Below are 12,500 nucleotides of genomic sequence, written 5' to 3'. Positions count from 1 at the left end.
TATTCACTTTTAATGTATCTAATAATCTTCTAATAATAGGCTAAATAATGAAACTCACGAAAACATTTAAAATCTCCAAAAACATAAACACAATTTGTGCACAACTGTAGAGCGTATCGTTACCAAAAAAAAAAAAAAAAAAATAATTCCCCCTCACCATGAAAGCGAAGGAAAGAAAAGATGTGCAGGCTGGCTGGCTTTGAGTTTTCCGAAAATATGAAAGTGTTGGCCTTTGATAATTTACAATGCCTTAGTTTGCGAATTGTTATGTGGACGTTCAAACGATTGAAACAATAACGGAGCGGAGTGTTGTTTGCAAAAAGGAAACATTGACTGGAATTAAAAAAAAAGTATAAAGATTGTGAAAAAATTAAAACAAATACTTCAAAAAAATCAAAGAATATTTAAAAAAATTTATATATATTGTGAAAAATTATCCAAGTTCTTAACGCGATTTGTGACGCGCCATGACTCAAAACTTTCAAGTGAGCTACACAGCCCTTGGAATGTCTGATGATAATCAAACCAGCTACTCGATGCCCTCGGTGGCATCGTCTAGCCGTGCCCGCAATGTCAACTTCAATGAGGATCTCAACGATTCGGCCGGCTATCCGCCGCAACAATTGCCGCCCCAGCCAAGACGCAGCTCCAAGTTATTCTTTCAACGCCCTCGCTCCATGTCAGCCTGGAGTGATATCAGTCGCAGCAGCATGCGTTTGGATGAAAGGTAAGCAAATGCCAAGAGAAAAAGATGAAAAAAATCAAGAAAAGCATAGTTAATCGAACACATTTATTTACTTTCTTTGGATAAACAATTTTTTTCATACCCTCCACCATAAGATGGGGGTATACTAATTTCGTCATTTTGTTTGTAACTCTTCGAAATATTCATCTAAGAACCCATAAAGTCGATGTAGCCATGTCCGTCTGTCAGTTGAAAGCACGCTAACTTTCGAAGCAGTAATGCCAGCCGCTTGAAATTTTGCTCAAATACTTCTTATTGGTGTAGGTCGGTCGGGATTGTAAATGGACCTAATCGGTCCATGTTTTGATATAGCTACCATAAAAACCGATGTTGGAGCTTGACTTCTTGAGCCCCTAGAGGACGCAATTCTTATACGATTTGGCTGAAATTTGGCATGACGTGTTTCGGTATGACTTCCAACAACTGAGCTAAGTATGGTTTAAATCGGTCCATAACCTGACATAGCTGCCATATAAACCGATCTTGGATCTTGACTTCTTGAGCTTCTAGAGAGCGCAATTACTTTCCGATTTGGCTGAAATTTAGTGTGACGTGTTTTGTTATGACTTCCAACAACTGTGCTAAGTATGGTGGAAATCGGTTCATAACCTGATATAGCTGTCATATAAACCAATCTTGGATCTTGACTTTTTGAGCCTCTAGAGGGCGCAGTTACTATCCGATTTAGCTGAAATTTTGAACAACGGCTTTTCCCGTAACCTTCAACATACGTATCAAGTATGGTCTGAATCCGCCTATAGCCTGATAAAGCTCCCATATGAACCGATCTCCCTACTTCATTTCTTGAGTTTCTAGAGTGCGCAATTCTTATCCGATTTTGCTGAAATTTGGCATGACGTGTTTTGTTATGAATTCAAACAACTGTGCTAAGTATGGTGGAAATCGGTTCATAACCTGATATAGCTGTCATATAAAGGGATCTGGGATCTTGACTTCTAGAGCCTCTAGAGAGCGCAATTATTATCCGATTTGGCTGAAATTCACCTTGACCTTCAACATACGTATCAAATATGGTCTAAATCGTTCTGTAGCCTGAAACAGCATCGGTCTATTGCCTGAAACAGCACAACAGAGATACCGAGCAAAGAACTCTACAAATTTGATCCATGGTGGAGGGTACATAAGATTCGGCCCGGCCGAACTTAGCACGTTTTTACTGGCACAGGTGTTTGCTGTTTGTGTTTATTTTGAATTTCATTTTATTTTGTCGAAATTAAGAAAATAGAAAACCGAAAACATTTATCTTGCCATGATTTGTTTATGACCAATTGGGTCCATGGACACACATGTAGGCATATTGTCCATATGTCTGGGATTTTCTTATTAATCACTTGAGACACATACATGACCAAGAAAATGTAAACCAGAACACCTACATTTTATGCCCCAAAGTGATTTTTGTCTTTATTTTGTGCTACTTGCATCATTTCTATAAATCATTGAGGCATAGAATATATGGCGCGATAACACATCTGTTGTAGATTTTGGAGTCACTGATAGATTTAAAACGATGATGACTTGTACCACAGATCTTAAATATTTAACAAAGGGAATTGATATGAAGGTATGTAAACTATTTGAAATTCCCAGACGACAGTGAAGATGGTTATGAACCCTTCACATTTGATACCATATCTCTTGATTTAAATTTGCTTTCTGGAATACTACAATAGATAATAAAAAACAAGTAAAAAGGCATTAAGTTCGGCCGGGCCGAATCTTATATACCCTCCACCATGGATAGCGTTGGTCAAGTTCTTTGCGCGGTATCTTTTTTAAGGCAAACAAAGAATATTGGATAAGATCTGTTATGGTATAGGAGCTAAATCAAGTTATAGCCCGATTCGGACCATAAATGAATGCTGAACATTGTAGAAGTCATTGCCTAATATTTCAGTTCATTCGGATAAGAATTGCGCCTTGTAGGGGGCTCTAGAAGCAAAATAGGGAGATAGGTTTATATGGGGGCTGTATCAAGCTATTGATCGATTCAGACCATATTAGACTCGTATGTTGAAGGTCATGAGAGAAGCCGTTGTACAAAATTTCTGCCAAATCGGTTGACAATTGCGCCCTCTAGAGGCTCAAGAAGTCAAGATCCCAGATCGGTTTATGTGGAAGCTATATTAAAACATAAACCGATTTAAATCATACTTAGCGCAATTGTTGGAAGTAATACCAAAACACCTCATGTAAAATTTCAGCCAAATCGGATGACAATTGTGCCCTCTAGAGGCTCAATAAGTCAATATTCCAGATCGGTTTATATGGCGGCTATATCAGGTTGTGTACCGATTTGCGCCATACTTAGCACAGTTATTGAAAGTCGTAACAAAACACCTCATGCTAAATTTCAGCCAAATCGGATCACAATTGCGCCATCTAGAGGTTCAAGAAGTTAAGACCCAAGATCGGTTTGTATGGCAGCTATATCAGGTTATGTACCGATTTGCGCCATACTTAGCACAGTTATTGAAAGTCGTAACAAAACACCTCATGCGAAATTTCAGCCAAATCGTATCACAATTGCGCCCTCTAGAGGTTCAAGAAGTTAAGACCCAAGATCGGTTTGTATGGCAGCTATATCAAAACATAGACCGATTCAAACCATACTTAGCGCAGTTATTGGAAGTTATAAAAAAACACCTCATGAAAAATTTCAGCCAAATCGGATCACAATTGCGCCCTCTAGAGGCTCAAGAATTAAAGATCCCAGATCGGTTTATATGGCAGCTGTATCAGGTTATACATCGATTTGCACCATACTTAGCACAGTTATTGGAAGTCATAATAAAACAACTCATGCAAAATTTCAGCCAAATCGGATCACAATTGCGCCCTCTAGAGGCTCAAGAAATAAAGATCCCAGATCGGTTTATATGGCAGCTATATCAGGTTATGTATCGATTTGCAACAACCTTAGCACAGTTATTGGAAATCATAACAAAACACTTCGTGCATAATTTCAGCCAAATCGGATCACAATTGCGCCCTCTAGAGGTTCAAGAAGTCAAGACCCAAGATCGGTTTATATGGCAGCTAGATCAAAACATAGACCGATTCAAACCATACTTAGGACAGTTATTGGAAGTCATAATGAAACACCTCATGCAAAATTCCAGCCAAATCGGATAAGAATTGCGCCCTCTAGAGGCTCAAGAATTCAAGACCCAAGATCGGTTTATATGACAGCTATATCAAAACATAGAGCGATTTGAATCATTCTTGGCACAGTGGTTGGAAGTGATACAAAAACACCACGTGCAAAATTTCAGTCAAATCGGACGAGAATTGCGCCCTCTAGCGGCTCATGAAGTCAAGATCCCAGATTGGTTTATATGGCAGCTATATCAAAACATGGACCGATTTGCGCCATACTTATCACAGTTATTGGAAATCATAATGAAACACCTCATGCAAAATTTCAGCCAAATCGTATCACAATTGCGCCCTCTAGAGGTTCAAGAAGTCAAAACCCAAGATCGGTTTATATGGCAGCTGTATCAGATTATGTACCGATTTGCACCATACTTAGCGCAGTTATTGGAAGTCATAAAAAAACACCACGTGCAAAATTTCAGTCAAATCGGACGAGAATTGCGCCCTCTAGCGGCTCAAGAAGTCAAAATCCTAGATCGGTTTCTATGACAGCTATATCAGGTTATGTACCGATTTGCGCCATACTTACTACAGCAGTTGGAAGTGATACCAAAACACCACGTGTACAATTTCAGTCAAATCGGGTGAAAATTGCGCCCTCTAGAGGCTCAAGAAGTCAAGATCCTAGATCGGTTTGTATGGCAGCTATATCGAAACATGGACCGATTTGGCCCATTTACAATTCCAACTGACCTACACTTATAAAAGGTATTGGTGCAAAATTTCAAGCGCCTAGGTTTACTCTTTCGAAAGTTAGCGAACGCACTCTAACTTTTCGACAGATGGACGGACGGACGGACATGGCTAGATCGACTTGAAATGTCATAACGATCCAAAATATATATGGGGTCTTGGGCGCATATTTCGAGGTGTTACAAACAGAATGACGAAATTAGTATACCCCCATCCTATGGTGGAGGGTATAAAAAGAGGTTATTCCGTGCTACTTACAAAATCCTTAAGCTACATTTGAGTCGTACGTAGACTTTTGTTGCCCACTGTATACCTTAGCAATTATTTAATATGTTACAAATCAAAGATTAGCTGTGTTAAGTTACCACACTCCAATCGTCAACTTCGATTCAAAGCCAAAAATCCCTAACCAAGAGATACTTTAACAGAAATTTTGCATAAAATGTTTGGCAACTTTTCTCATTGCCCACATTAAAAGACCTAACTTGGCCTTAGATGATAGAAATTCGTGCACAACTTTCGCTTGTACAAGAGTTGGTAACATTTGCCCTAAGGAACTTAGCATAGGCTTAGTTTTCCCTTTCGCTCTTCTTCTTCCTCTGTTTGCATTGAATAAATTCAGTGATTTGGTTAGGAGAATCTTAAAAAGGAAGTCCATTAGAAACATGTCAAAATCCAAATCACCCACATTATAATAAGAGAAGCAAATATTTACACACACACACACACACACACTCACGTAAAGATCTTGCACACACAAGAGTTCATTTTGGTAAACCACACATCTAAATTAACTTTCATGTTGAGCGGATTAATTCTGACCCGGATTAATTTCACAAAACTATTATGAAGGTCAAGTATTACTGGACCCAATTCCCTGCAGACGTATGACCTTTGTTCGAATTGTGTTCAATGATGTTATGCTTTGAACCCAAAGAATGTTACTCCTGTCCAGGGAACTCTTACCCCAATCATAAGACACCCCCCATAACTGCTAAGGACTTGGAGATTCCAATGCCAGCAAGAATGAAAGCTTAAAAGGAAAATCATGTTCAAGAAAAATATTTATGCTAAAACCAATCACATTCAATGTTTATTAGGGTGGAGGCAGCTGTAGTAAGGGGTTAACGAAGAAGAAGAAGAATAAAATTCCTTGAGTTACCATAGGACAAGTGTGACAAGGGGGTATTGTTTATATCCACCAGCATATTTTACAACTCTGCCCCGCCTCAAAAACAAAAAAGACCCCCAGAACATAACAGAAATTTCTGATTGACACAAATTTCTTGGGGTATGAACATGAATTATGGATATTCTTTCCCTTTTAAACGAGATGTGCTTGAAAGCAGACAGACAGAGAGACACCGACAAAAGGACACACGCGTGTTAGAGCATCTCCTAAGGAGCTGTATGAAGGAATTCATCAGGATATGCGCTAGCATCAATTTAAGTCTCTGCATTTGTTTACCTTCCCCCGCAAGGGGGGAGGAAAATGGAAATGGAATCCCCTTGAAATGGAATTCGTGCAGTATCCTGAGCGTCACTTAGTATCATCGTTTCATAGTTACTCTGGGTAAATAATACCAAAGGATCTTGCCTGTTTTTTTGTTGTTTTGTTTTGCTTTTTATTCGTAGGAGGGATAACATTTGATTTAGGTGTTGCTATAACCGTATTAGCCATAAAAGTGAATATCTTAAGCTGCAGCTTTTTTTTAAGACATTTGGGGCGTTTCAGTTCGCATTTTATGGCATACCAAAATCCCCTCTTGTGACACATACAGGTGTCACGGGATTTTTGGGGTTTTTTTTTTCAGGGATATTTACACAAATTGAAATGTGCTTTATTCCTATAAGATTGAAAGGTCCAATATTTTTATTGCTGCTAGGCAACCATAAGACGATTGTATGAAAAATGAAATGCCTTGGGGCAATTTCAGAATTTCTTACATCGCTTTAACATGTGTGGGGAAGGAGTCATAAAGAAATTTCTATGAATAGCTAAACAAGTGCAGAATGGTTAAGTATATGTCATTCAGCTTTTTGATGCTCGACACCAGAGAAGGTATGACTCAGTTACAATCAGTGAGGAAGGGCAAAAGTCGGGCGGGGCCGACTGTATACACCTACCCTATAAACACAATGGGGGACCTATATCCAATTCTGAACCAATTTTTATGGACCTCGGCGAGCAATTATGTTCAAACTGTAAACACTACGGTTGCCCAATGACAACATTATGGCAAATTACCCAAAATCTGACGCACTTATATATGGGAGCTATATCAACTTCTGAACCGATTTCAAGAAAAACTTCTCAGATAATGTAGTGGTCATCGAGGAAAGCGTTGTGGAAAATTTTGGCAAGATTGGTCAAACAATGCGCTTGCAGTGGCTCTAGGAGTGAAGGTCGGGCGATATATATATATATGACAGCTATATCTAAAACTGAACCGATTTCCATAAAATTCACCAGTAATATTGAGAGTCAAGAGAAAGTCCCTCCTGCCAAATTTTGAGAAAATCGGTTAACAAAAGATCATTTTAATGTAATATTACTGCAAATCGGACGAACTTGTATATGGGAGCTATATCTTAATCTGAACCGATTTCGAGCAAACTTCTCAGATACTGTGGCAGTCGTTGAGGATAGCGTTTTGCAAAATTTTGGCAAGATGGGTCAATAAATGCGCTTGCTGTGGCTCTAGGAGTGAAAATCGGGCGATATATATACATGAGAGCTATATCTAAATCTGAAGCGATTTCCATAAAATTCACAAGTAATATTGAGAGTCAAGTGAAAGTCCCTCCTGCCGAATTTCGAGAGAATCGGTTAACAAATGACCATTTTATTGCATTATTACTAAAAATCGGACGAACTTATATATGGGAGCTATATCTTAATCTGAACCGATTTCGAGCAAACTTCTCAGATACTGTGGTAGTCGTTGAGGATAGCGTTTTGCAAAATTTTGGCAAGATGGGTCAATAAATGTGCTTACAGTGGCTCTAGGAGTGAAAATCGAGCGATATATATACATGAGAGCTATATCTAAATCTGAACCGATTTCCATAAAATTCACCAGTACTATTGAGAGTCAAGAGAAAGTCCCTCCTGCCAAATTTCGAGAGAATCGGTTAACAAATGACCATTTAATTGCATTATTACTGAAAATCGGATGAAGATATATATGGGAGATATATCTAAATCTGGACCGATTTTGACCAAACTCTATGCATATTGCGGTAGTCGTCGGGGAAAGCGTTGTGCAATATTTTGGCAAGATTGGTCAATAAATGTGCTTGCAGTGGCTCTAGGAGTGAAAATCGGGCGATATATATATGTTAGAGCTATATCTAAAATTCAACCGATTTCCTTGAAATTCACAAGTAATATTGAGAGTCAAGAGAAAGTCCCTTCTGCCAAATTTCGAGAGAATCGGTTTACAAATGACCATTTTATTTCATTATTACTGTAAATCGGATGAAGATATATATGGGAGATATATCTAAAACTAACCGATTTTGAGCACACTCTATATATATTGTGGTAGTCGTTGAGGAAAGCGTTTTGCAAAATTATGGCAAGATGGGACAATAAATGCTCTTGCTGTGACTCTAGAAGTTAAAATCGAGCGATATATATATATGAGAGCTATATCTAAAACTGAATCGATTTCCATAAAATTCACCAGTAATATTGAGAGTCAAGAGAAAGTCCCTCCTGCCAAATTTCGAGAGAATCGGTTTACAAATGACCATTTTATTGCATTATTACTGAAAATCGGAAGAACATATATATGGGAGCTATATCTAAATCTCAACCGATTTTGACCAAACTCTATGTATATTGTGCTAGTCATCGAGGAAAGCATTGTGTAATATTTTGGCAACATTGATCAATAAATGTGCTTACAGTGGCTCTAGGAGTGAAAATCGGGCGATATATATATATGAGAGCTATATCTAAAACTGAATCAATTTCCATAAAATTCACCAGTAATATTGAGAGTCAAGTGAAAGTCCCTCCTGCCAAATTTCGAGAAAATCGGTTAACAAATGACCATTATATTGCATTATTACTGAAAATCGGAAGAACATATATATGGGAGCTATATCTTAATGTGAACCGATTTTGACCAAACTCTATGCATATTGCGGTAGTCATCGGGGAAAGCAGTGTGCAATATTTTGGCAAGATTGGTCAATAAATGTGCTTGCAGAGGCTCTGGGAGTAAAAATCGGGCGATATATATATATATGAGAGCTATATCTAAATCTGAACCGATTTCCATAAAATTCATAAGTAATATTGAGAGTTAAGTGAAAATCCCTCCTGCCAAATTTCGAGAGAATCGGTTAACAAATGACCATTTTATTGCATTATTACTGAAAATTGAATGAAGATATATATGGGAGATATATCTAAAACTGAACCGATTTTGAGCACACTCCATGTATATTGTGGTAGTCGTCGGAGAAAGCGTTGTGCAATATTTTGGCAAGATTGGTCAATAAATATGCTTGCAGTGATTCTAGAAGTTAAAATCGGGCGATATATATATGTGAGAGCTATATCTAAATCTGAACCGATTTCCACGAAATTCACCAGTAATGCCGCAAAAAATCCTTCCTGCCAAGTTTTGAGAGAATCGGTGAACAAATGACCATTTTATTGCATTATTACTGAAAATCGGACGAACATATATATGGGAGCTATATGCAGATCTGAACCGATTTTTTCCAATTTCAATAGGCTTCGTCTCTAGGCCGAAAAACATGCCTGTACAAAATTTGAAGATGATCGGATGAAAACTGCGACCTGTCTTTGTACACAAAATAACATGGACAGACGGACGGACATACAGACGGACGGACGCACAGACAGACAGACGGACAGACAAACAGGCAGACGGACATAGCTAAATCGAATCAGAAAGTGATTCTGAGTCGATCGCTATACTTATCAATGGGTCTGTCTCTCTTCCTTTTGGGTGTTACAAACTAATTCACTAAGTTATAAATACCCTGTACCACAGTAGTGGTGTAGGATATAAAAACGCGTTCAAAGAAATTGTCAAATGCCATACTTGGTGGAGGGTAAAAATAATTCAGCGCGGCCGAAATTTATTCAGCGAAATCTTATATATAAAAATCAATTTGTGTTTGTTTGTAGGTTTGTTTGTTTGTGTGTTACTTATAGACTCAGAAACGGCTGAACCGATTTTCTTGAAATTTTCACAGATGGTGCATAATGACCCCGTGGTGAAAATAGGGTACTACATTTTTTTGATATCTGAAGGGGGGGGGGGGGGCGGACCCTCCCCCTTACCTTAATTTTCAGAAACACCAGATCTCGGATATGGGTGGTGCGATTTAATCGAAATTTTGTGCGCTCTCATATAGTACCCTGAAAATAAAAATTTGGTATCCAAATTTCGGATGGGGTATCTAGGGGGGCTGCCCCACCCTAAAACCTATCAAACATATATTTAGACCAATCACGGCAATATGGGACTCAAATGAAAGGTATTTAGGATAAGAAAACGTATCTGATATCTAATTGTCGAACCAAGTGCTAGGGGAACCACCCCAAACCCCAAAACACCTCTTGATCGGACATATTTACCGACCATGGCAATATGGGAGTCAAATGAAAGATGTTTGCGAGTAGAATACGAATCTGATATCCAAATGTGGGACCACGTTCGGGAAAAGTGTCTAAGGGGGGCAACCCAAACCCCACAACACCACCCAAATAGTAAGTATTTTCTGACTATTGCAATATGAGGCTCCAATAAGAGGGTTTTTAAAGTGGAACACGAATCCGATATATATTTTCAAGGCCAACTCACTGAAGGGCCGCCCATCCCCCAAAACACCCCCCAAGCCGGTCACGTTTGCCGACTATGGAAATATGGGAGTAGACCACATATCTGATATCAACATTAGGGGTCAACTGTTTAGCGGACGTACTACCACCACAACAACCCCCAAATAGGACGTATTTGCTCACCAAGACAATTTGGGTCTTAAATCCAAACTTTAATTCGTAGACCAATAAAGATCATGTGGGATTCAGATAAAGGAACTTATATTGTTAAACTGTAAATCAAGTTAGCATGGAATTTCACAAAAAGATCTTTAATTGTCGAAAATAAATATTCCAAGGAAACTTTTGTTCCATATATAAAGTAAAAGAAGGCGCAGCTCGGCTGTTGGGAGGCTTAAAGTTACTTACTGTTGCAAATTTCAGCGAAATCGGGTAATAAATAAAGTTTTTATGGGCTTCAGACCCTTTATCGGCAGATCGGTCTATATGGCAGCTGTATCTAAATATTGTCCGATCTGTACCATATTTGGGTCGGATGTTGGGAGGTCTTATCCTACTCACTGTTTCAAATTTCAGCAAAATCGGATGAAAAATAACGTTTTTATGGGCTTCAGACCCTTTATCGGCAGATCGGTCTATATGGCAGCTATATCTAAATGTAGTCCGATCTGAACCATATTTAGGTCAGATGTTGGGTGGCCTAAAGCTACTCACTGTTTCAAATTTCACCAAAATCGGTTAAAAAATAACGCTTTTATGGGCTTCAGACCCTTTATCGGGAGATCGGTCTATATGGCAGCTATATCTAAATGTGAACCGATTTAATACAAATTTAGGTCAGATGTCGGGAGGCTTAAAGTAACTCTCTGTTGAAAATTTCAGCGAAATCGGGTAATAAATAAAGCTTTTATGGGCTTCAGACCCCTTATCGGCAGATAGGTCTAAATGGCAGCTATATTTAAATATAGTCCGATCTGAACCATGTTTAGGTCGGATGTTGGGAGGCTTAAAACTGTAGACTGTTCCAAATTTCAGCCAAATCGGAAAAAAATTAAAGCTTTTATGGCCTTCAGACCCTTTATCGGGAGATCGGTCTATATGGCAACTATATCTAAATATGGTCCGATATAGACCATATTTGGGTCGGATGTTGGGAGGCTTAAAACTGCACACTGTTCCAAATTTCAGCGAAATCGGATAAAGAATAAAGCTTTTATGGTCTTCAGACCCTCTATCGGGAGATCGGTCTATATGACAGCTATATCTAAATATAGTCCGATCTGAACCATATTTGGGTCCTAATTCGGAAGGCCTCGAGTTACTCACCGTTTCAAATTTCAGCTAAATCGGATGAAAAATAACGTTTTTATGGGCATTGGATAGTTTATCGGCAGATCGGTCTATATAGCAGCTAAGTCCAAATATGGTCCGATTTGGCCCGTTCAAGAACTTAACCAACGTGCATCAAAAAGACGTATCTGTGCCAAATTTCATCTCAATATATCCATTTTTGAAGGCTGTAGAGTGATTACAACAGACGGACGGACAGACACACGGACATCGTTAAATCATCTTAGAATTTTACGACGATCCGAAATATATATACTTTGTAGGGTCGAAAATTGATATTTCGATGTTGCAAACGGAATGACTAAATGAATATACCCTCAATCCTACGGTGGTGGGTATAAAAATTAAGTCAAAAATTTTGATATTTTTAACGATTATTTTCTACAAATTTCATTCTCAGGTAAATTTTTGCAAACTATTTTTATAGAATTTTTTTTTGTAATTTTTTATTTTATGATCTCTCCTATTTCTTTTCACATATTCTTTGGATACAAACTAACCTTTCCCCAACATCGTTTGCGTGTTTTTAAACTCATGTTTAACTATATTCGTTCATACCATAGCGATAAATGTTATAAATATTACCAGCTAGTCCTTCTTCCTTCCTGCATTTAAATTTAATGACTTTTCGCAACCTCCCCCAGCAATTTTATAACAAAATTGCGTTTCTTTTGATATTCTGAGAAAAGCTTCATACAATAA

At 38.3% G+C, this 12,500-nt stretch overlaps 2 protein-coding genes across 5 annotated transcripts in view; both read left to right on the top strand.

The window, feature by feature from the left end:
• The window catches only part of LOC106086502 (potassium channel subfamily T member 1), a 692,064-nt gene that overhangs the window by 174,028 nt on the left and 505,536 nt on the right, over nucleotides 1–12,500 (top strand). The gene's annotated exons all lie outside the window — the stretch shown is intronic.
• Nucleotides 425–731, top strand: LOC131998064 (uncharacterized). Its single transcript, XM_059370102.1, has one exon. The coding sequence runs from the start codon at nucleotides 468–470 to the stop codon at nucleotides 729–731; it is 264 nt and encodes an 87-aa protein (XP_059226085.1). The 5' UTR covers nucleotides 425–467.

Source organism: Stomoxys calcitrans, chromosome 5, assembly GCF_963082655.1.
Source record: "Stomoxys calcitrans chromosome 5, idStoCalc2.1, whole genome shotgun sequence".
Lineage (NCBI taxonomy): Eukaryota > Metazoa > Arthropoda > Insecta > Diptera > Muscidae > Stomoxys > Stomoxys calcitrans.
The sequence above is the reverse complement of the archived record's forward strand: the minus strand, read 5'-3'. Positions and strand labels throughout refer to the sequence as shown.

Coding starts and splice junctions, on each gene's coding strand:
- LOC131998064 (XM_059370102.1), top strand. CDS start 468: ATGACTCAAAACTTTCAAGTGAGCTACACAGCCCTTGGAATGTCTGAT.